The following is a 25,581-nucleotide window of genomic DNA, read 5'->3' as shown; positions in this document are numbered from 1 at the left end:
AACAGTGACAGAAGTTACAACTGACACTGAAGAAATGCAAGCATTCATAAGAGACTACCACAAGCAACTATGCCAATAAAATGGACAACCTGGAAGAGATGGACAAATTCTTGGACAACCTTCTAAGACTGAACCAGGAAGAAATTAAAAATATGACCATACTGTTCACAAGTATTGAAACTCTGATTAAAATCTTCCAACAAACAAGAGCCCAGGGCCAGATGACTTCACAGGTGAATTCTATGAAACATTTAGAGAAGATATAACATGTACCCTTCTAAAACTCTTCCAAAAAATTGCAGAGGGAGAAACACTCATTCTATGAGGCCACCAGCACCCTGATACCAAGACCAAAGAAACCATACAAAAAAAGAAAATAACAGGCCAATATCATTGATGAACATGGATACAAAAATCCTCAACAAAATACTAGCAAACAGAATTCAACAATACATTAAAAGGGTCATACTCTATGGTCAACTGGGATTTATCTTAGGAATGCAAGGATTCTTCAATATATGCAAATCAATCAATGTGATACATCACATTAACAAACTGAAGGATAAAGGCATATGATATGATATGATAAGATATGATAATCTCAATAGATGCAGAAAAAGTTTTACACAAAACTCAACACCCATTGATGATAAAACTCTCCAGAAACGTGGCATATCTTTATTTAATAAAGGCCATATACAAGCACATAGCAAACATTATTCTCAATGTTGAAAAACTGAAAGCATTTCCTCTAAGATCTGGAACACAGCTAGGGTGCCCACTCTCACCACTATTATTCAACATAGTTTTGGAAGTCCTAGCCATGAAGGAATCCAGATTGGAAAAGAAAATGCAAAATACTTTTTTTTTATCTTATATTGAAAATGCAACTTTCATATGGAGGCAGGGTTGCTAAAAGAAAGGCATATCTGACTCTAATATGAGTCAAGGAAAAGGAAAACCATTACATGATGATTTAAAGCAAGCAAGTGATGGATCTAAAACTGGAGAATTTAATGCTAGCAAAGAGTGGTTTAATAATTTTAAAAAGAGGTTTGGCTTTTTTTTTTTTTTTTTTTTTTTAATGTCAAGACCATAGGAGGAGAACCTTATGCTGAGTGTGCTGGCTTGTTCCCAAATGCCATTAAGACAAGTTCCCAAATGCCATTAAGAATGTCATTGAGGAGAATGGATGTCTTCCTGAATAGTTCTTTTTTTTTTTTTTTTTTTTTTAATACAGACAAAAGTGCCCTATTCTGGAAAGAAATTCCATGCAGGACATTTATTAGTAAGGAAGAGATATGAGCACTAGGATTTAAGGCAGGGAGGGATAGGCTAACTACTGACCTGTGCAAATAAAATGGAGTTTACAATCAGCACTGCTCTTATTTATAAAGTTGCTAACACTTGTGCCTTGAAGGGAAAAGATAAACACCAGTTGCTAGTAGTCTTTTAGTTGTACAACAAGGACTGAAAATGAGAACAGTTTTTCTGGATTGGTTCCATTGATGCTTTGTCTTGAAATTAGAAAGTACCTTGCCAGTAAGGAACTGCCCTTTAAAGTTATTTTGCTATTGGACAATGCCACTGGCCACCCAGAACCCCGTGAGTTCAAATATTGAGTTCAATATTGAAGGCATCAAAGTGATCTACTTCCCCTCAAACACAACATCTCTAGTTCAGCCTCTAGATCAGGGGACCCTAAAGACCTTTAAGACTCATTACACATGGTACTTTATGGAAAGAACTATCAACGCAATGGGCAAGAACCCTGATAGAGAGAACATGATGAAAGTCTAGTAAGACTGCATCACTGAAGACACCATGGTTATTTTAGAAAAAGCCATTAAGCCTGAAACTGTAAATTCCTGTAGCCAAAAACTGTGTTCAGATGTGTTACATGACTCCACAGGATTTATGATAGAGCCAATCGAGGAAATCATGAGAGAGATCACGGATATAACCAAAAAAGTTTGGGGGTGTGTGGGGGAAGGGTTTCAAGATAAGGATCTTGGAGAAATTCAGGATCTGATAGACACCACATTCAGAGGAATTAACAGAAGACAACTTGATGAAGATGTGTGCTTTTGAACTAGATGAGAAAGAAGTTGTAGAAGCAGCAGAGCTAGAAAACAAATTGACATTAAACAATCTGGCAGAAGGGCTCCAATTATGCAAAACTGCATTTGACTTCTTTTATGACATGGACCCTTCTATAATATGGGCAATGAAACCAAAGCAAATACTGGAAGGACTGGTACCATGTTAAAACATTTTTAGTAAAAAGAAAAAGTAAAAAAGACAGAAATTACAATGTATTTCCATAAAGTTACACAGAATGTGCCTGCCTCTCCTGGCTTCCCTTAGACCTCCTCCACCTCTTCTGCCTCTTGCTACCCTGACACAGCAAGATTAACTTTCTCTTCATCCTCCTCCTCAGACTACTCAAGGTAAATACCATGAGAATGAAGACCTTTATTATGATCCACTTCACTTAATGAATAGTAAATAATCATCATGCTGTTAATAAACTTATCTGTTGTGTTTATATGTCTTCATGCGAAAATCTAATAACTGTACAGCAAGAAATGTAAGAGATATTTCCGTGTCATGATCATCTCCTAAGTATTCATTATATAGCATACCATATGCAAGATTTGTATTTAAGTGGAAAGCCTATCTTTCTATAGGCATAAAGAGATATTTCATAAGATTCATAATGCGTTAATGCCCTTGCTACTTTATACCTTGTTTTCAAAGTATTATATTCCTGTAGAGTATGCCTCTCTCTCATAACTGGGGAAACAGATCAGCCTATCATAAGTGATTTTTTAATGTAATGTTTCCAATTTGTACCATGAATATGACTGTATACTATATGCCATAAAATTCTTATAATCATTCACTTTTAATTTATTTTTATTGAAGAATAATTGCTTTACAGAATTTTGCTGTTTTCTGTCAAAGCTCAACATGAATCAGCCACAGGTATACATATACCCCTCCCTTGTGAACCTCCCTCCCATCTCCCTCCCCATCCACCCCTCTAGGTTGACACAGAGCCTCTGTTTGAGTTTCCTGAGCCAGACAGCAAATTCGCACTGGCTATCTATTTTACATGTGGTAATGCAAGTTTCCATGTTACTCTTTCCATACATCTCACCCTCTAATCCCCTCTTCCCATGTCTACAAGTCTATTCTCTATATCTGTTTCTCCATTGCTGCCCTGTAAGTAAATTCTTCAGTACCATTTTTCTGGATTCCATGTATGTGTGTTAGAATACAATATTTATCTTTCTCTTTCTCACTTACTTCACTCTGTATACTAGATTCTAGGTTCAACCACCCCATTAGAACTGACGCAATGGTGTTCCTTTTTATGGCCGAGTAATATCCATTGTGAATTTCTTCTCTGAACTTAATGATTTCTTTCCTTCTGATTTGGGGGGGGGGGGGTGTTCTTCTTTTTCCAGTTGCTTTAGGTGTAAAGTTAGGTTTTCTATTCATTGTTTTTCTTGTTTCTGAGGTAGGACTGTATTGCTGTAAACTTCCCTCTTAGAACTGCTTTTGCTGCATCCCATAGGTTTTGAGTTGTCATGTTTTCACTGCAATTTGTCTCTAGAAACTTTTAATCTCCCTTTTGATTTCTTCAGTAACCTGTAGGTTATTTAGAAACGTATTGTTTAATGTTCATGTGTTTGTATTTCTTACAGTTTTTTTTCTTGTCATTGATATCTAGTCTCAGACCATTGTGGGTGTAGATGTTTTACTTTCAGTATTTTAAATATATCCTGCCATTCCTTCTGGCCTGCAGAGCTTCTGCTAAAAGACCAGCTGTTAAACGTATGGTGTTTCCCTTGTATGTTACTTGTTGCTTTTCCCTTGCTGCTTATAATATTCTTAGTTATTGTTAGTTTGATTAGTATGTGTCTTGACATGTTTCTCCTTGGGTTTATTCTGTATGGGACTCTGCACCTCTTGGACTTGGTTATTTCCTTTTCCATCTTGGGGAAATTTTCAACTATAATCTCTTAAAAAATTTTCTCATACCTTTCTTTTGCTCTTCTTCTGGAATCTCTATAATTTGAATGCTGGTGCATTTGATATTGTCCCAGAGGTCTCTGAGACTGTCCTTGGTTCTTTTTATTTTTCTTACTTTATTCTGCTCTTCAGAACTTATTTCCACCATTTTTTCTTCCAGCTCACTGATTCATTCTTCTGCTTCAGATATTCTGCTATTGATTCCTTCCAGAGTATTTTTAATTTCAGTAATTGTGCTGTTTGTCACTGTATGTTTATTCTTTAATTCTTCTAGTTCTTTGTTAATTGATTCTTGCATGTTTTACATTTTGTTTTCAAGGTTTTTGATCATCTTTACTATGATTATTCTGAATTTTTTTTCAAGTAGTTTGCCTATTTCCTCTTCATTTATATGGACTTCTGTGTTTTTAATTTGTTCCTTCATTTGTGTAGTATTTCTCTGACTTTTCATTATCTTTTTTTAACTTATTGTGTTTGAGGTCTCCTTTTCCCAGTCTTCAAGATTGTATTCTTTCTTCCTTTTGGTTTCTGCCCTCCTAAGGTTGGTCCAGGGGGTGTGTAAGCTTCATATAGTGAGATTTGTGCTGAGTTTTTTGTTGGTGTTGTTTGTTTGTTTGTTTTTCCTCTAATTGGCAAGGCTGAGTGAGGTGGTAATCCTGTTTGCTGAAGATTGGGTTTGTACTTTTGTTTGTTGTCTAGATGAGGCGTCCTGCACAGGGTGCTACTGGTGGTTGGGTGGTGCCAGGTCTTACATTCAAGTGGTTTCCTTTGTGTGAATTCTCACTATTTGATACCCTCTAGGGTTAGTTCTCTGGTAGTCTAGGGTCTTGGAGTCAGTGCTCCCACTCCAAAGGCTCAGGGCTTGATCTATGGTCAGGAACGAAGATTCCACAAGTGGTTTGTTATGACATTAAGTGGCATTAAAACAAATACCCAAAAATGAGAAACCAAAGATGAACCCCAGACAAATGACAGTTACAAAATCAGGCAAATAGTAATTAAAATAATGGAATACACACATATATACACACACCCATAAGCAAAGTCAAAACATCCCAATAAAATAAAGTACAGTAGATTGACCTGGCAAACAAAGGGAAATCAAAAGTTATATTTACCAGTTAAGAACAAAATTAACTAAAACAAACTAAATCAAGATACCAAGTGGAGAATAAAGGAATGAAAACAAAAGTAACATATATGTTGAGAGGAAAGGAAAGAAAGAAAAGAAAGCAAGAATAGATATGCAAAGTTAAATAGAGGTAGAAGAAGATTTATATACATTAAAGATTAACTTCAAGGGGAAAAGAACTGTAGGAAAAGCAAACAAAGGAGTAAATGTAAAAAAAGTATAATAGTTTTAAAAAATTAAAAGTTAAAATTATAAAAAAGAGAGAAAAAAAAAGGGAAGAATAAAGAAGAAAAGGAAAACTGCAAAAGCCCAATGTAGAGGCAGAGGTTTATAACAACTATAAAAAGTGTGACTGAATATACACATATACATACATGCCCATAAGCAAAATCAAAACTGTCCAATGAAAATAAAGTACAATAGATTGACCCCATGAACAAAGGAAACCAAAAAGTATATCTACCAGTTAAGAACAAAACTAACTCAAGCACAAACTGGAAAACGAAACAAAGGCAAGGTGCCAACTGGGGAATAAAACAATGAAAATAAAACTAACAAATATGTTGAGAGGAAAGGAAAGAAAGAAAGAAAACTGATATGCAAAGTTAAATAGAGGTAGATGAAGAAGATTTATATACATTAAAGTTTAATGGCAAGGGGAAAAGAAAAGTAGGAAAAGCAAACAAATGAATAAATGTAGAAAATAATATGATAGGCTTAATTTTTTTTTAAGAGAAAAGAAAACAAATAAATAAATAAAAAGGTAAACTCCACAGAACTGCAAAAGCTCAATGTAGAGGCAGAGGTTTATAACAACAATAAAGTGTGACTGAATATACACATATACATATATACCCATAAGCAAAATCAAAACAGTCCAACAATAATAAAGTATAACAGATTGATCCAACAAATAGAGGAAAACAAAAATTATATCTACCAGTTAAGAACAAAACTAACTAAAGCACAAACTGGAAAACAAAACTAAAGCAAGGTTCCCAGTGGGGAATAGAGCAATAAAAATAAAACTAACAAATATGTTGAGATGAAAGGAAAGAAAGACAAGAAAGGATTGATGAAGAAGATTTATATACATTAAAGTTTAACGGCAAGGGGAAAAGAACAGTAGGAAAAGCAAGCAAAGGAATAAAAGTAGAAAAAATAATAATAGGTTTAAAAAATTAAAATTAAACATAAAGAAAAAAAAAAATGAAGGAAAACTCCACAGAACTGCAAAAGCCCAGTGTAGAGGCAGAGGTTTATAACAACAATAAAAAATGTGACTGAGGGGGGAAAAAAAAAAAGCTCAAAAGCTTAATTAGATTTCATAAGATTTCAAAGTACTGGTAAAATCAACAACTGTAACAGGGCAGGGGGGAGAAAGCAAAAAGAATCTACAGAACGAGTCAAAACATAAGAATAATAAATGGCTTTCTGGAGTCACTGCTGTCAGAGTCCTTTCTCTCGCTGGGAGTCACTGTCCATCTTACCTCCCTAGGAGACCCTCCAACACTGTGCTGGCCTCTGGACCTGCTTTGGGGGCAGCTCAGACTCTAATCTGGTCCTACTCCTGTGTGTTCTTGCCTCCATGTCCACAGCTATCAGAACTAGTGCGTTTTCTTTTGTGGGAGCTTTCAATGACCTTTTATATATTCCACAGACACAGAGTCTGCCTAGTTGATTGTGTGTATTAAATCTGCAGGTTTTGGGTCTTGTTAGTCACACTGCCCCTGGGTTTCAACTGTGGTTTTATCTCCAACTCTGTATGTGGGTCATTCACTGGGGTTTGCTCCTGAGGCTGCTCTGGAGGCCTTGGGTTTGTCTCTGTGATGACCAGGGGTGGAGGTGGTGCAGCTGCTTGGGTCGCAGAGGTTCTGGCAGCACCAGGTATTCAGGGGGGCTGGCGGCTGGGGCAGCAGGAAATATAGTGCTCTAGAAGGGTGTGGTAACCAGTGTTGGCCAACACGCTCCAGTATTCTTGCCTGGAGAACCACCCTCCCTGGCAGAGAAGCCTGGCAGGCCAGTTTACAGGGTCGCAAAGATTCAGACATGACTGAAGCAACCCTGCACATATAGCTGAGAAAATTTTTTTGCTTGTGGCAGTTCTGTCCTAGTCAGAGTTGAGCATGAAGGTGGCACAGCTTGACTTGCAGGGACTTGACTTGGCACAAAGTGTGCAGGGACATGGACTGCCTCCACCCCAGGAGTTATGGCTCTATCAGAGTCTTTTTTTGAGCTTCTTGTAGCTGGCCATCAGAAGGCCTCTTTGGCCAGTCTTTCTCTGTAGCTCTGCTTGTTCAGGCACTTAGAGGACTCCCTTGCCGGGGGTCTTTCTCTGTTGGGCGCATCAGGCACATAGAGGGTACCCCCTCTCCCCCCGCCGGCTGGGGTCCTACTCTGTAGATCAGTGCATCAGGCACTTAAACAGGCGCCCTGGGTGGGGTCCTACTGTGCGGTTCAGGGCATCAGGTGTTTGGCTGGCCAGCCTCTCTGCCTCTCTGTTGTTCAGCTGCTGATGCTGACATGTGGGAAGAGAGACTATGGTGATGGCTCCAACCCCTAGGCATGACTCAGCAGTATCGCCTTACTTCCATGGCTGCCTGGCTTTCCTCCACAGGCATTTCCCATCACAGTCTCTTCCCTCACATCCCCTGGATTCATCTCTCCACAGTCAACAGCAGCCCTCATCCTGGGATTGTTCCACAATCCCTAAACTCCAGCTTCCAGCCACCACGCTGTCTAGGGTACCTACGGCTGCAGCAAGGACTGTCTGATTCTCATTCCATTTAGGCTGCCACAGATCAGCTGTTTCACTCTCAGCCTTAAATGTTTCTCCTCTAACCCAGACAATTGCCCCAATGTGGGAATCGGACCCCTGCTTCAGTTCTCCCACCTGCTGAGGGCAGGTCCAGTCCTACTAACACTGTTTTTCCCCCTGTTTCCTTCATCTTACCGAGTTTTGTGTGGTTCTATATATTCTTTTCCGCTGGTCAGGTACTCCTGTCTGCTCTCAGCTGGTGTTATGCATGCATTTCTGTGTCTGAAGGTGTCTTCCTGATGTATCAGTGGAGAGAGATGTACTCCATATTCACCTACTTCTCCATCATCTTGTTCTTTCTAATGATTCATTTTTTTTTTTTTTTAATGTATAGGCTAGGCTACCATGAAGTAATTATATTGATTACACTAAGCTAGCATAAAGCAACCACATTGCTGCTTCTTTATTGTCAATACATGAATCATTATACCTGTAAATAAATTTTTCACATAATCTTTACACTTTTGATATCCAGTACTAATACATACAACATCTACAGTGACTTCTATTCATATAAGACAATATTGACGGAGATACTGCTAAGACAGATAACTCATCTTGTATGTAGATGATGTAAACTTAAGGTATAGATAAATACAATGTGGTACTCTTAAATGCATTTTCTTTTTCTCATTACTTTCTCAATAACATTTTCTTTTCTCTAGCTTACTCTATTGTAAAAACACAACATAATACATGTATAAAATATATTAACCAACTGTTTATGTCATCAGTAAAGCTTCCAGTCAAGAGTACATTATTAGTAAAATTTTCAAGGAGTCAAAAAGTATATGCAAATTTTCAGCTGCATGGGGAGAAGGGTGAGTGCCCCTAACCTCTGATATCATTTAAGGGGTCATCTGTATTTAAAAAATTAATTTATCAGGGGGAAGTATAATGTTAAAGCAACTGTAGAGCAAACCAACGAAAATAATGTTTGTTTCCAAAAATTAAGGAGAGATAGGAAAGGTAGCTATCAATTTAAAATAAAATATTCTGGAAATGCTATGATCTGCTTTTATTTTCAAGATTAAATGACAAAGCATGAAGAGGTAGAAAAATGAAAATACAGAGGCAAAGTAATTTTTTAAAAAATGACAAATTAAGTAGAAAACAAAAAAAGTAAAGAATTTTCTTTTATAAGAGAAAATTTATAAGAAAAAGCCTGAAAGCCCACTTTGTTTTTCTGCAAATTTATGGCCCCTATCTTCTTTTAAATCAGCATCCTTACAAAAGGTATTCTTCATGATCAGAATGACAATATAATTTAATGCCCATATTAGGATGTTTCTGTCTAGAACAAATGCTAAACCACATAAACTACCAATCCCACTGATATAATCAGGAGCATCCAGATAAACCAGAATGGTCATGTAGTAGATTATGAGAATGAACACAATTCCTCAACCCTCTCTGTATCCCCATCTTTTCAGAGAGACTTTCAGTTCAGTTCAGTCACTCAGTCGTGTCTGACTCTTTGCACCCCACGAACCCCAGCCTGCCAGGCCTCCCTGTCCATCAGCAACTCCCGGAGTTTACTCAAATTCATGTCCATTGAGTCAGTGATGCCATCCAACCATCTCAGCCTGTGTCATCCCCTTCTCCTCCTGCCCCCAATCCCTCCCAGCATCAGGGTCTTTTCAAATGAGTCAGCTCTTCGTATCAGGTGGCCAAAGGATTGGAGTTTCAGCTTCACCATCAGTCCTTACAATGAACACCCAGGACTGATCTCCTTTAGGATGGACTGGTTAGATTTCCTTGCAGTCCAAGGGACTCTCAAGAGTCTTCTCCAACACCACAGTTCAAAAGCATCAATTCTTCGGTGCTCAGCTTTCTTCACAGTCCAACTCTCACATCCATACATGACTACTGGAAAAACCATAGCCTTGACTAGACGGACCTTTGTTGGCAAAGTAATGTCTCTGCTTTTTAATATGCTGTCTAGGTTGGTCATCACTTTCCTTCCAAGGACCAATCATCTTTTAATTTCATGGCTGCAATCACCATCTACAATGATTTTGGAGCCCAGAAAAATAAAGTCAGCCACTGTTTCCCCATCTATTTGCCATGAAGTGATGGGACCGGATGCCATGATTTTACTTTTCTGAATGTTGAGCTTTAAGCCAACTTTTTCACTCTCCTCTTTCACTTTCATCAACACTCTTTAGTTCTTCTTCACTTTCTGCCATAAGGGTGGTGTCATCTGCATATCTGAGATTATTGATATTTCTCCTTGCAATCTTGATTCCAGCTTGGCTTCCTCCAGCCCAGCATTTCTTTCTTTTTTTTTTTTTTTCCATTTATTTTTATTAGTTGGAGGCTAATTACTTTACAATATTGTAGTGGTTTTTGTCATACATTGACATGAATCAGCCATAGATTTACATGTATTCCCCATCCCGATCCCCCCTCCCACCTCCCTCTCCACCTGATTCCTCTGCGTCTTCCCAGTGCACCAGGCCCGAGCACTTGTCTCATACATCCAGCCTGGGCTGGTGATCTGTTTCACCCTAGATAATATACATGTTTCGATGCTGTTCTCTCGAAACATCCCACCCTCGCCTTCTCCCACAGAGTCCAAAATTCTGTTCTGTACATCTGTGTCTCTTTTCTGTTTTGCATATAGGGTTATCATTACCATCTTTCTAAATTCCATATATATGCGTTAGTATACTGTATTGGTCTTTATCTTTCTGGCTTATCCCACTCTGTATAATGGGCTCCAGTTTCATCCATCTCATTAGAACTGATTCAAATGAATTCTTTTTAATAGCTGAGTAATATTCCATGGTGTATATGTATCACAGCTTCCTTATCCATTTGTCTGCTGATGGGCATCTAGGTTGCTTCCATGTCCTGGCTATTATAAACAGTGCTGAAATGAACATTGGGGTACACGTGTCTCTTTCAGATCTGGTTTCCTCGGTGTGTATGACCAGAAGTGGGATTGCTGGGTCATATGGCAGTTCTAATTCCAGTTTTTTAAGAAATCTTCATACTGTTCTCCACAGCGGCTGTACAAGTTTGCATTCCCACCAGCAGTGTAAGAGGGTTCCCTTTTCTCCACACCCTCTCCAGCATTTATTGCTTGTAGACTTTTGGATAGCAGCCATCCTGACTGGCGTGTAATGGTACCTCACTGTGGTTTTGATTTGCATTTCTGTGATAATGAGTGATGTTGAGCTTCTTTTCATGTGTTTGTTAGCCATCTGTAAGTCTTCTTTGGAGAAATGTCTGTTTAATTCTTTGTCCCATTTTTTGATTGGGTCATTTATTTTTCTGGAATTGAGCTTCAGGAGTTGCTTGTATATTTTTGAGATTAATCCTTTGTCTGTTTCTTCATTTGCTATGATTTTCTCCCAATCTGAGGGCTGCCTTTTCACCTTGCTTATAGTTTCCTTTGTTGTGCAAAAGCTTTTAAGTTTCATTAGGTCCCATTTGTTTATTTTTGCTTTTATTTCCAATATTCTGGGAGGTGGGTCATAGAGGATCCTGCTGTGATTTATGTTGAAGAGTGTTTTGCCTATGTTCTCCTCTAGGAGTTTTATAGTTTCTGGTCTTACATTTAGATCTTTAATCCATTTTGAGTTTATTTTTGTGTATGGTGTTAGAAAGTGTTCTAGTTTCATTCTTTTACAAGTGGTTGTTAAAGAGGTTGTCTTTTTTCCATTGTATATTCTTGCCTCTTTTGTCGTGGATTTATCTTTGTAGCCCAGCATTTCTTATGATGTACTCTGAATATAAGTTAAATAAGCAGGGTGACAATATACAGCCTTGACGTACTCCTTTTCCTATTTGGAACCAGTCTGTTGTTCCATGTCCAGTTCTAACTGTTGCTTCCTGACCTGCATACAGGTTTCTGAAGATGCAGGTCAGGTGGTCTGGTATTCCCATCTCTTTCAGAATTTTCCACAGTCTATGGTGATCCACACAGTCAAAGGCTTTGGCATAGTCACTAAAGCAGAAATAGATGTTTTTGGAACTCTCTTGCTTCTTTCATGATCCAGAGGATGTTGGCAATTTGATCTCTGGTTCCTCAGCTCTGCATATCAAAGGTGACACTCTCCCCCACCTTTCAACTCTGGTATGACCCAATGATTTGTTTTGGCCAATATCATGCAGCAGAAATGAAGTGCCAGTCCTGAGCCTTGGCCTCAAAACACCTTGAGCATCACTTCTTTCGTTCTTGAACTACTGCTATCATCCACACTAAAATAAGTCCTGTTAGAGGATTAAACACCATAAGGAGAGCTGAAACAAAACCCTCACCCCAAACCAATATCCAGTTAACACCCCCAGAAGCTGAACAGCCCAGCCAACCTGCAGCTGACCATGAGAAGCCAGCCAAGATCAGAACCACCCAACTGAGTTCAGCCTGATTGCCTCTAAAATCACAAGCAACATGAGCCACTAAGTTTTGGAGTGGTTTATTACACAGAAACATCTAACTAAAATAATTTTGAGCTCCAAATCACTGAGAATGGTGACTGCAGCCACGAAGTTAAGACACTTGCTCCTTGGAAGAAAAGCTGTGACAAACCTAGACAGCAAATTAAAAAGCAGAAACATCACTTAGCCAACAAAGGTCCATATAGTCAAAGCTATGATTTTTCCAGTAGTCATGTACAGATATGAAAGTTGGAAAATAAAGAAGACTAAGCACCAAAGAATTTGTTTTCAAACTGTGGTGCTGGAGAAGACTCTTGAGTGTCCCTTGGACAATAAGGAGATCAAACCAGTCAATCCTAAAGGAAATTAACCCTGAATATTCATTGAAAGGACTGATGCTGAAGCTGAAGTCCCAATACTTTGGCCACCTGATGCAAAGAGCCAACTCACTGGAAAAGACCCTGACTCTGGGAAAGATTGAAGGCAGAAGGAGAAGGGAGTGACAGAGGATGAGATGGTTGGATGGCATCACTGACTCAACAGACATGAGTTTGAGCACTCTCCTGGAGATAGTGAAGGACTTGGAAGCCTGGTGTGCTGCAGTTCATGGGGGTCACAAAAAGTCAGACATGACTTAGTGACTGAACAATAGCAACAACAAATTACACAGAAACAGCTAACTAAAATGACTCACTCCAAGTGTGCCTACCACTTCAAAAATGCAGCAATGAAGTTTCCTACTACACTGAACCAACTGAATCCATCTATACCTGGGACAGTGTTAAGAAATTCAAAGCTCTTCAACCGAAGCCCTGGAAGATAGTAAGCTGATGCTTTTATTTTTTTAGGTCTCTTACTTTTAGGAACCAAGAATGCTCCATTCATAAATAATACTGGCTATCTTCAAAGCTTACTTTTAGGAAGTTAAAAATCTATTGATCTTAAATGTTAACACTAATATCAACTTGCCTTTAAAATAGCATTTTACTTTACATATTATTAACAAAAAAAGAACTATGAAGCATACACAGAGCAGATATCATTACACTCATTTTACAGATGAGAAAATCAAATCATAGTGTAAGTGAAATGACTTTCACAAGTAGCAAGTGACCAAGCTACAATACTTATAACTACATCTATAAACTTTCAGTACTCCTTCTCCTTAGAGCTTTTATGCTAAAATCTTGGGTCAGTATTGGCATTATCACTTTTTAATGTATTCTTTAATTAAACTGATGAAGTACTGTTTCCTTCCTTATAAAAGTCAGGCTAAAATGACTCAAGGCTTAAGAAACAAAATAATGCATGAAAAGCAAATAGCACAATCCCTAACACAAATGTTAGGCCCCTTGCCCCCACTCACCATGATACAGCTCTCTTCCAGACTTGACAATCTCAACCCTCACGGCATTAAGCATCACTTGAAATGATAAACGTTCACACAATTAGTATCAGCAAATTCATTTCTATGGTAGAAGCATTTATTTCTATTATACAAAAATAACACTATTCCAAACTCAAGGTAACTAAGATGTATATTTTTGCCTTATATACCCATACTCAAATGCTACATATGGTTTCAAGACATTCTTAAATTAACAAGAATCAATTTAGAATCAAGGTAGTATCTGTCAATAAAAGAGACGTACTAAGGCTATATATACTGGAAATGGGAAAATACAAAATGATTTCATGCAGTGATTCTCAATTTTAGTGTGCATCAGAATCATCTGGACAGTGGAAAAAGTACCTTTAGGAGACTGAAGGCAAATCACCAGATTAAGTAAACCTTCAGTCTCAGAATAAATACCAAAACGACTGACTAAAGATACAAACTTTGTTTCACAGGGAAGAACAAAGACAAAATACATCATGATATATGAAATCAGTCATTTAAGTGAAGTGTGAATTCTCTAAGCCTCAGGTTCAGGAATACTACTACTCTCAAGACTTTTTCTACAGATTAGGTCAGATAGTGTGCAATAGTGCTTCCCTAATTCATAAAACACCACTACTATCATTATTTCATCACCATCAATACTATTGGATACAGAGGACATTCTCCCCCACCCCCACTCCCAGTTCCAAATAGTTATTATCTATTTTAAAAATCAAATGACCACTTACTGGGTTCCAGTTCATTGACTACTGGCACCATTTTTAAACTGGTAACATTCTTACTAGCTTCAACCAAGTATATTAAGATTTCAGTACACGGCTGAAATGACAATTTTTGTCTAAACTACTGGCTTAGTCAATGGAGTCACAGAAGAAAGCATAAAGTTTACAAAAATGTGTGCTGTTTCTAAAGCACCAAAGGCTAAACGAATGAACTGCTTTGGAAAGTAACCCACTTTAGACAACCTCTGATGTTGCCTATATCGTTTTCTGACTCTCATATTATATACAGATGGAAACAAAGGAATAAAACATCTATAATCTTCATCACTTCCTATAGTCGATATACTATACAGACTCAATGGGCATGAGTTTTGAGTAAACTCCGGGAGTTTGTGATGGACAGGGAGGCCTGGTGTGCTGTGATTCATGGGGTTGCAAAGAGTCAGACATGACTGAGCGACTGAACTGAACTGAACTGTTTCATAGTTAAAGTTTTGGGCCACTTAAGTAATTCCCACATAAATATCTGTGGTTTTAACATTCTGAAACTGAAACATATCTAAAGAGGTGCTCAGTCAGGCTAAGACAGGGTTCTTCCATTTTAGCAATATTGCTATTTTGGTTTTGATCTTTTTTTTTTTTTTTTTTGGTGGAGAGGAGGGTGGAAACTGTCCTGTGCATTGCAGGATGTAGGCATCCCTAGCCTCTACCTACTGCATGCCAGGAGCAATGTGCCCAACTTTCCAATTCTGACAACCAAAAAATGTTGCCAGATATTGCCAAATGTCTTCTGGGGGCCAAAGTCACCCCCAGTTGACAACTACTGAGCTAGAATTTTACACAGACATAATTGTAAACTCTGAGTCCATAGATTATACAAGACTGTGTGTAATTTTACTAATTTAAAGAGTATAGTACAACAATTTCTGCTATACTATTTATGCTAGGGCACATAGTTTTCCTAGAAGACTTAAGCATATATTTACCCACAAATAATCATCTTTTTCCTATGGAAAACACTAATGTTAAACAGGGAAGAAAACCAACAATACAGCTAATCCTGCAACCATTTTTAAACCTAAACTTATGGTTTACAAACATTTGATAAAATGGAGACCTAGATAAATCACTGCAAGTGTCCTTCCTTCTGAATTCGTAGTCTCTCTTTCTCTACTTGTAAGCGTTCCTTTTCAATCTGCAGCTTCTCTGATTCAAATTTCAAAAACTGCAGCCTATCTTTTTCCAGTTGTAAGCGTTCTCTCTCAAGTTTTAACTTCTCGGTTTCTATATCCTGTGGTTGATGTATGGACTTTTCCCCTTGACCAAGTTCACTTTCCAAAGATGGCTTCTCTGAGTTGACTATCTGTAACCTCAGCTTCTCTCTTTCAATCTGCAACCGCTCCTTTTCCAGCTGAAGTCGCTCATGCTCCATGTCTAAATGTCGCAGCCTCTCTTTCTCAATCTGTAGGCGTTCCTTCTCTACCTGCAGTCTTTCAGCCTCAATATCAAGCCTTCGTTTTTCCAATTCTAGTTTCTGTTTCTCTATGTTTACAAGCAAATGGGGCTCATCATATGCAGACCTAGACGGTGTTGAGTTCAGAGTAAAAAATTCATCAATGTGGGGGAAATCAGGAAGTTCATTTTCCCTCCTGGAATCTGGTATGACTGATGACAACATTTCTTCTTCCTCTTCAATCTCAAACTAAAAGAGAAAAGTAGTTCTCAGTATTTATTGATATTAATGGTTGTTAATTTGTCTAGGCATTTCTTTAAAGCATTCTGTATTTGAGCACACAAAACCATTTACTTTGAATTTTGAAAAATACTTACAATTGTGTGATATCATTAACATGTACAGTTAAAAGAGTACATTGAGGTGAGAGGAGATTAATTATAGTAAGATAGTAAAAAATGGAGTGACTCTGTTATGTACTGTTTTTAAGTTAGCTTGAAAATCTGGGAATTTCTTAACTGTTCTTGGTCTATAACAAACTCTCATATCAGAAATGAAGAAATAAAAAGAGGGTTCACATAGGCTAATACTTACTTCAGGACTCTGGGGATCTCTTTCTTCCTCTTCCACCTTGACCTCAGTTAAGGAACCACCTGCATCCCTGAAATCTGCCACATTTTGCCAATCAAAATTTGTATCACTTCGGAATCCAATCTTTTCATCTATCTCTTCAGTGAGAGAGTCATCTAAATCAGATGTGGGAAGGGGAAACCCTGAACCAACTAGCTTAATGTTCGCCTTCATCTTCTTTCTCTTCATAAGGGCTCGCCAGTCAAGGTACCTTCTCTTCACTTCTGTCCCTGTTCTCTGTTCTCCTTCTCCTACAGCATTCACACACTGTGCAATCTCCTCCCAAGCCATTCGCTTCATCACATTAATTGTTGTATTGAGTTGCTTGGAAAAAATTACTTCTTTCCTTTTTGTAATTTCTTTCAAAAGGGTCTGAGTTTCTTGTACACTGAAATTGCTTTTCCTTTTCCTCTTCAATTGCTTCATTTTCAAACTTAAATGCAGTTTTTACAATAAGGAAAAATGTGAAAAGAATTTGAGGAATGCTACAAAGTACAAAAATCAAGGACAATTCCTTGTAAGTATTTTCTTTAAATCAGAGTTTTCCATTCATCTAGTAGCACAGGCAGGCTGGATGATTCCTAAAGAGAAAAAAGTAAAAATCAATCAACCTGCAACTTTTACAATATACTTCAACCCACTAAGTTATATAATTTAAAAACAAACAAAAGCCCTCTTAATATGGCTCAAAACTGACTACATTTCTGTCTCTGCCAGCACTACCACAGTCCAAGCTACCATCTTCTCTTACCTAGGCTGCTGTAAAGGTTCCTAACTAACTGCCAGTATTCACTCTTGATCTGCTCCCTACTTCTGCTCTCCCCAATTCATCCTCTGTACTTTAACTGCAAAGGCCTTCTTTAAGTCACCCACTGTTGTCAATCTCTTTCCCTATTCAGGGTTTTTGCACACACTATTCCCTCTGCCTAGAAAATGGATTGTCCCCTGCTTGGCCTACTTAATCCCTCCTCATCTTTCAGCTTGCAGATTAGACATCTGCTCCTCAGTGACTCCTCTTCTGACAAGTAAATTACTCGTTTTCCTCATCTAAATGTTACACTGTGCTAATATACAACTAAGACTGTCTCTTTCCCATTTCACTAGAAGTTCTAGGAAACAGCACCATTTCTGCTCACCATCATGTCTCCAGAGTCTAGCAGAGATTCTGGCACATGACAGGCATACATACTATAAACACTTTTGAATGAATAAATGAGTCAACCTGCCAAAGGGACCACTAGACATTAAAAAGCAAAAAAAAATAAGACTGAAAGAAGGTGTACCTGAAACTTGTTAGGAAGGTAAACTTTTCAGGCCCCACCCCAGACCATTTGAATACAGCACTCTGGGGGCAAGATCTGGCAATCTATGTTCCAATGTCTTCCAGATGATCCTAATACATGCTAAAGTTTGAAAACCATGGTGCTGACCCACACCAGTAAAACAAATGCTTTACACACCTGATTCTCTCTCACACTTTGATTTCAAGTCTTATGTATCTCTTTGGTGGAATCTAAAGCACATTCAGATCCTCAATACAATAGCTGGGAAATGTAGCTTTTCTGCTATTTAACCTTTGCATTATGGGAAGGCACACAAACAAACTGGAAAAGACGCTGAATGGGTCTTTTCCTTGGAAAAGAGATTTTAAAAGTATGTAATGAGGAACAAGGGCTTCCCTGGTGGCTCAGCAGTAAAGAATCTGCCTGCCAATGCAGGAGACAAAGAGATGTGGGTTTGATCCCTGGGTTGGGAAGATCTCTTGGAGAAGGAAATGGCAACCAACTCCAATATTCTTGCCTGGAGAATCCCATGGACAGAGAAGCCTGGCGGGCTAGTCCACAGGGTCACAAAGTTGGACACGACTGAAGTGACTTTGCACGCACGCATTCACACAAACCACGTTTTCTGACTTCAAATTTACTCACTGATCACTGCTACAGAGCTTCTTTTTTCCCTCCTTTACAAAATGAGAGGGTAGGCTGATAAGGTGCCTTCCAGCTCTATCATTGTAGGATCATAAACATTTCCTGCCAATAGAAAGAAAAATACCAATATCCATTAAATTCCATGTCCCATCATTAAGTCTGAATAAAGTTCTATATGTAGCCAGAAAACTCTCCAAAGTTTCAACCAGTTATGTTTCACTCTACCACAAAAACTTTAATATTTGCCAGTTTAAAATTTTACTAGTAGAGTGAAAAATATTTCTCTGGTAATTGACAATACAAATAGTATTTTCTACTGAAGCAAAAGTATAGTAATTAAGGTAACTAAATTTAATCAGTAAATGCACAAGTCTTTTCTATCACTGTTAATACTCTTCTCTCCAGGGTTTAAAAGTGGATGCAAATCCCTTATTTCTAAACTCTAATAACAATATATTTTTTAGTAAGACTTTACTGCTTGTACGCATTTTTCAAGTTTCCAGTAATACTTATTCAACTGATCTTGTGTGTGTCTAGTAACATCATCAAAAAAATGCCCACCAATGCCTCTTTTTGTTTCTAACCATTGATGTACAGTAACCATCTCCTGAACTACTCCTTGATGCTAAAATGAAGACCAGAGAGAACTAAAAACTTAAAAGAGCAGAAAATAAACTCTCAAAAAGTCACTGTCAATTTTGTACACCCACAAAAAGGGCAAAGCAGGAAAAAATAGGGGGAAAAAAAAAGACTGCAGCAAACTATTCTAAAGCAGACTTCCAATTACTTGAGACATTTAATAATAAAATTGAAATCCACTAAATTAGAATGTATAATCAAACAGTGGCAGCACTTTTGATCTTCTCTCAGGCAAATACTGCCATTATAGTAAAATATAAGCCTCTTGTCACTAGAGTATAAGCAAACATATTCATACATTAAAAAAGCATCAAAACAGGCTGTGGCTCAGTGGTAAAGAATCTGCCCGCCAATGACCCCCTGGAGGAGGAAATGGCAACCCACTCCAGTATTCATGCCTGGAGAATCCCAAGGACAGAGGAGCCTGTCAAGTTACAGTCCATAGGGTTGCAAAGAGTTGGACACGACTGAGCATGCACACATTCAAACGCACAGTGTAATGGTTATAAGCACAGGTTGTGCAGTCAGATGCCTGGTTGGAATCCTGGCTCCGGAACTTCCTAGCTGCGTGCCTTAGTTATTTAATTTCCCTACATGCAATTCCATTTGTAAAATAATATTACTTCATAGAGATACTATAAGGATTAAAGGATTTAGTAAAATATGGAGAATAGTTCCTGGCGCACAGCAAGTTAAGTTCACTATTATTGCAAGAAAGGCAAATCTCTAAAGGAAGAGAAAGACCACAATAATATTGGTGCTGTTCTAGTTCATAGGTCAAGTGGTAAGTCTGTTGGTCTTTATTACTATGCTTTATAACATTAGGAGTATATTGGAACCTGCTGATATGACCTGGTAAAGGTCATTGTACACTCCCCAACTACATATTCAGTAATGTCATGTTGGGAACTAGAAACTGGCCAAGATGGCAGTATTTACAACACAGAAATGGACAAATGTTACAAACTAGAATGTTTTTCTTTTCAGTGGTCAAGGAGCTGGTTTACTAGTATACTTAAAGCTACATGATTTTTTCATATTTCAAATATTACCTAATAAAAAATAAGAAAATGGAATGTTTTAACATCTGATCCTACAACAGTTTAGTGAACATTCCAGAAGCCTTGTAATTTTAGAGGATCTCATTTAATTAGCACTGATCTAACATGGGAGTTGGTGATGGACAGGGAGGCCTGGCGTGCTGAGATTCATGGGGTCACAAAGAGTCGGACATGACTGAGCGACTGAACTGAACTGAACTGAACATTCCTTATGTAATTCAAGTTCTCAGTTGAGCTGGGCAAGTATACTGCTCTTCTCTAGAGGCAACTGAAGAATAATCATGAAATACTATATTTATGGGGCTTCCCTGATAGCTCAGACAGTAAAGAATCTGCCCACAATGCAAGAGACCTGGGTTCGATCCCTGGGTCAGGAAGAGCCCCTGGAGAAGGGGCTGGCAACCCACTCCAGTCTTCTTGCCTGGAGAATTCCAAGAACAGAGGAGCCTGGTGGGCTACAGTTAATGGGGTTGCAGAGTCGGACACAACTGAAAGACTAATGCTTTCTTTCTTCACTATATTTATAAGCAACATAAAAAAGGAACTGAAGAAAACTGATTTACACATCATTTGCACATCATTAAACCAGCCCCAATATACTTCTCTTTAGTACCTATAGAGCCATTGCATCACATTTCAAAGAATTAGTGCAGTCAAACTTCATTTCCTCCTTCCTCTACCATTTGCTCCACCATTATGATGATCTAGAAGATGGTACCCCACCTGCTCCAAAAGCAGTATCTTCAATACATAACACTGTGCCTAATAGGAGGTAAAAATGCAACATAAAATAAGAAAGTGATTGGGGGAGGGGAAAGAGCAGAAAATGAAACAGACAATAACTTAAGTAAGGTAAGCTAGCAAAACAAACTGCTACGGGCAAAGTATATATTTAAAAGAAAAAGGCAGCCCAAGTCAATACAGGCAAGAAGCAGTTTATGAAATTAAGTGAAGACCTTAAACTACCTACCCTATAACTATGCTAAAGAATATAACAGTAACAAGGTATACAAAATTCTGAAAAGAAAATTTTAAATGAATAGGCTATGAAGAACTACTTAGGCAGTATGAACCAATGAGGAGCAGATTATTAAAAATATACTTTAAAAACAGAATCAGCAGGTCAGATGCCCTTAAAAATAGAAAAGATTACTAAAATTACATCAAATTCCATATCAAATTAAGGATGACTTTTTGTTTCCAAAAGATACAGAATGTTTCAGATATTTAAATAGCTTCTTGAACCATTTTAAAAGCACTGTCATATTTAAAAGGTAGAAGTATGGTAAAAATATAAATATTCAATAAGGGATTAGATGAATAAACTGCAGTACAGCCACATAATGGAATATAATACCCAATTAGAGTATGAATATGACTTAGCATAACATTATTAGTATGTTAATGCAAGCCGACAAAATCAGAAAAGGAATATGTATGTACGTCTATGCTGTATACATATTTACAGAAGCTCAGTTTTCAACCTAAGAACATTTCTAGACAGAACATGCTATGCTCTACAAGTTCACTCACTCTGTCCACCATCATTCACCAGCTCTAGAGATCACATATATAGTCATTTATCTTGGTCATATAGCTGTTTGTTGGCCTAGCCACATGCTTCCACTAACAGGCTGTTATAATCACTTACTTTACATTGGAAGCAATAAGGGATCAAAGATGAATATACTGTTTCTAACAAATAACCTATAATCTATTAAAACATATATGCATAAAATTTACATGAAAAACTTATAATGGAGACTATAAACGTAAAGTTTTGAATAGAGATTACCAAGGCTTGTATATTAACTCCACTACTTAGAAGCTCTATGATCTGAATACATTACTTAACCTTTTAAATTGATTTCCTAATTTATAAAGGGGAAAAATAATAGAATACTACAATATTTTGAGGAGTAAATGAGACAACCCAAACAAAAAGCTTATAATATCTAAGACATAATAAGCCCTTAACAAATATCAGCTATTATCCACTTCCTAATATAGTCTGGCGGAGAAGGCAATGGTACCCCACTCCAGTACTCTTGCCTGGAAAATCCCACGGACGGAGGAGCCTGGTAGGCTGCACTCCATGGGGTCTCGAAGAGTCAGACATGACTGAGCGACTTCACATTCACTTTTCACTTTTATGCATTGGAGAGGAAATGGCAACCCACTCCAGTGTTCTTGCCTGGAGAATCCCAGGGATGGGGTCGCACAGAGTCGGACACGACTGAAGTGACTTAGCAGTAGCAGCAGTATAGTCTCGACACAGTAAATGAATACGTGTTTACTCGATGAATAATGTGAATGTAAGAAAAGTGCACAAAGAGAAATACTAACAAAATAACCTGGGTGTTCAGAAGGCGTAATCTTTGGTGGAATCAAGGAAAGCTGTCAGAAGGAATTGGCATTTGATTTGAACTGACAGTAATACATGGCAGAAGTATCAGGAATCAAAGTTAAATAACTAGGCTGGGGCCAAATGTCAGGTTGACTTGAAAGGCCCTACTCTTTGCTAAGAAACTTACTGTAAGAGGCAAATATATCTGAAAATTCATATTTTTTTTAAATTCAAGCAATATGCCTTTTATATGGAACCACTGTTACACAAACTACAACATACAAAATACAAGTGCATAATAAACGACGATTGCAGTTGCCAACAGAATCCTAATTTAGACAAATATCTGTAATCAGATTTTGTTGCTCTTAGAATGCGAGATCAATTTTGTAATGATAGAAATAACAATCCTCTTAAAACTATGCCTGAGTCAATATATTCCTAAAATTTGAGCAGCAGTTTCTATTATTTGCATATTCTGTGCACCCCCAACAATTTGCAACTCCATATCTCTATCCTACGAAAGTGGCATCCCTTTGTCTTTGACCTATGTTCCTAACCCTTTGCTCTATGCCAAACTGATGAACTAGTTCACTGATAAAATGCACTTTTTAAAAAAATTTTTGGCTGACAGGCATGGCTTGTGGGAATTTCCCAACCAGGGAATTCTGGGCCACAGCAGTGAAAGCACAGACCCTAACCACTAGACCACTGAGGAATTCTAGACAAAAGGCATTTGCATTTTAACACACATTCTCTACCTCACTGAAATTGATATCAAAATGTATCTTAGACTTCCAGTCAGCCATGGTTTAACTGTGTGAAAATCTTTGACACCTTCTGATTAATGTACCCAAATCATTTTGGGTAAGATAGTACCCAAATCAAAGCAACCTTGAGTTGACATTTGGTAGCTATGCTTGCGTGAACAGAAACTAAGCTATGTTTCCAGGAATTTTTTTTCTCTCTTCTCCTTAACATTTTTGTACTCATGTAACCGTTTGGGTTTTCATCATCCATTACCCAATAATTTTACTCAAATATATCAAGCTCCTACTATGTGCCAGGCACATATTCTTGGTGTCGGGGCTAAATACCTCACAAAATATTTCAAAAAGGCATTTTAGATGTGAAATACTATCCCTTTCATATTGGTTGTCTTCTCTATCTTTACAAAAGGGAATTTAGTAGTTGCAACCTCTAAAAATCCATAGTTCTTCCACGCCCAATCACAGAGAACAGCCATTTTCCTGAAATCCCATTTCACAATCATTCTTTATTGGGTGGAAATAGGTGTAAGTAGTTCACTTACATAATCCTTGTGAAGATGGTGTACCACCAAAGGCGTATTACACCTGGGCAATTTTTTTCCAAGGACTAACACTTGAGAATGAAGTTCCTAAATACTGCACGATAAGACAGAATTAAGAGGTCTAAGGAAAATCGGGTATAAATTTTGGGTCCAAAATTTTTTTTAAGTAAATTCATTAGATTGTTCAAGAAGAAAAACATCACAAAATCTACAAACTTCCCCCAATCCTCTGAAGTGGGCTTCCCACCTCCCACCAACACCGGGCCCTACTGTAGCCACTATACTCTTAGAAGACATTCAACTCCCTGCCTATAACTTGTGGTAGGTAAATGACTAAAGTTTACTTAAGCGTCCCCTGTTATCACATTAATAAAGTACCTCTCACTCCCGTCCTCTCTGTTTGGAACAGCCCCTTGGGAGAATCCAGGAAGGCTGAGTTCCCAGGAGGCCAGCCAGGAGGAGGGGGCACGCCGCAGACTCCGCCACAGCCACGGCTGCACCTGACAGGCTACAGGGCAACCTGGAAGAAAGTGCTCGCTCCGCAAATCAGAGCCCTAACAGGGGCCCGGAAACTTTGCCAGCCTTCCTGCAGAGGCCTGAGCCCTCCCCACCCTCCCAGGTCAGGCTGCAGAGGCGACTGCGATCTCTCCTGAGCGTTGTGGTCCGCGACGTTGCGAAGCCAGGTCCAAAGCCAGCGGCGGGGTGACCGCGGCCTGACGCCGCCCCGCTGACACCTACCGTCCGCGGAGACGCCGCCCCCCTCACAGCCTCTTCCGCGGCACCGCCGCTCACCTGCAATTCGGGTGGCGCCTCACCGCCGTCGCCTCTGGGGTGTGTGTGGGGCGGGGTGGCAGAGATGCTTTATCAATTCCCCGCCCACGGACTCGGCCCGCCCCTGCCTCTACGCCATTGGCTACCGCGGCAGCCGCTCGTCTAACGAGGCTCGCCCGTTGGCCAGGAGGACGCTGCCGTTCTGGCTGAGGGCCCGCCCGGTCCGGCCTCACAATGGAAAGCACGTCCCAAGCCGTTCCGGGTTAGTGCCCTGACTCCGCCCCCCGTGACTCGGCCTCCCGCCGGAGCTCCTTGGCGCCGGGACCCGTCAATCTAGAGCGCTGTGGGGAAGGATTGGCCCCTCGCGGTCGCCCGCTGCGCCGTTCTGCCCGATTGGAGCACAGTCAGCTTCATCTCCAAACCGTTCCTGTCCTTGACCCAAACCTGTTAAAAGGGCAAAGAGGAAGTGGAACCCTCGCATTTCCCAGCTGGTTCCGAACTCAGCATCACCTTCTGCTCAGCCAACGGTGACCTAATTTTGCCTCAGTCATTCCCTCTAAAACTACCCCGCCAAAGGTCACTGGTGATTTCCTTGCGGTTAAATCTAGTCATCACTCCTCAGCGCTTATCTTACCTCCTCATAAAATATTTGACTTACTAATGCATATATATGGAATTTAAAAAGACCGTGACGATAACCCTATATGCAAGACAGAAAAAGAGACATAGGACAGACTTTTGGACTCTGGGAGGAGGCGAGGGTGGGATGTTCTGAGAGAATAGCATTGAAACAAGTAGAGTATCAAGTGTGAAAGAGATCACCAGCCCAGGTTGCATGCATGAGACAAGTGCTCAGGGCAGGTGCACTGGGAAGACCCAGAGGGATGGGATGGGGAACACATGTAAATCCATGGCTGATTCATGTCAATGTATGGC

The 25,581-nt window shown here is 39.0% G+C and overlaps 1 protein-coding gene across 5 annotated transcripts; it reads right to left on the bottom strand.

Annotated features, from left to right (window-relative positions):
* Window positions 1–13,842: 13,842 nt before the first annotated feature.
* Window positions 13,843–24,721, bottom strand: MSANTD4 (Myb/SANT DNA binding domain containing 4 with coiled-coils). 5 transcript variants are annotated; one of them, XM_061143018.1, is made up of 4 exons: window positions 24,667–24,721; window positions 18,516–18,617; window positions 16,552–17,168; window positions 13,843–16,206 (listed from the first exon to the last, which is right to left on the bottom strand). In XM_061143018.1, the coding sequence occupies exons 3-4, from the start codon at window positions 17,011–17,013 to the stop codon at window positions 15,631–15,633; spliced, it is 1,038 nt and encodes a 345-aa protein (XP_060999001.1). In that variant the 5' UTR covers window positions 17,014–17,168; window positions 18,516–18,617; window positions 24,667–24,721; the 3' UTR covers window positions 13,843–15,630. The 5 variants fall into 5 exon arrangements, with proteins under 5 accessions (XP_060999001.1, XP_060998992.1, XP_060999010.1 ...); XM_061143009.1 differs by having other exon boundaries at window positions 24,613–24,706; XM_061143027.1 differs by lacking the exon at window positions 24,667–24,721 and adding an exon at window positions 24,253–24,271.
* Window positions 24,722–25,581: the final 860 nt, after the last annotated feature.

This window comes from Dama dama, chromosome 1 (assembly GCF_033118175.1).
Source record: "Dama dama isolate Ldn47 chromosome 1, ASM3311817v1, whole genome shotgun sequence".
Classification (NCBI taxonomy): domain Eukaryota; kingdom Metazoa; phylum Chordata; class Mammalia; order Artiodactyla; family Cervidae; genus Dama; species Dama dama.
The sequence above is the reverse complement of the archived record's forward strand: the minus strand, read 5'-3'. Positions and strand labels throughout refer to the sequence as shown.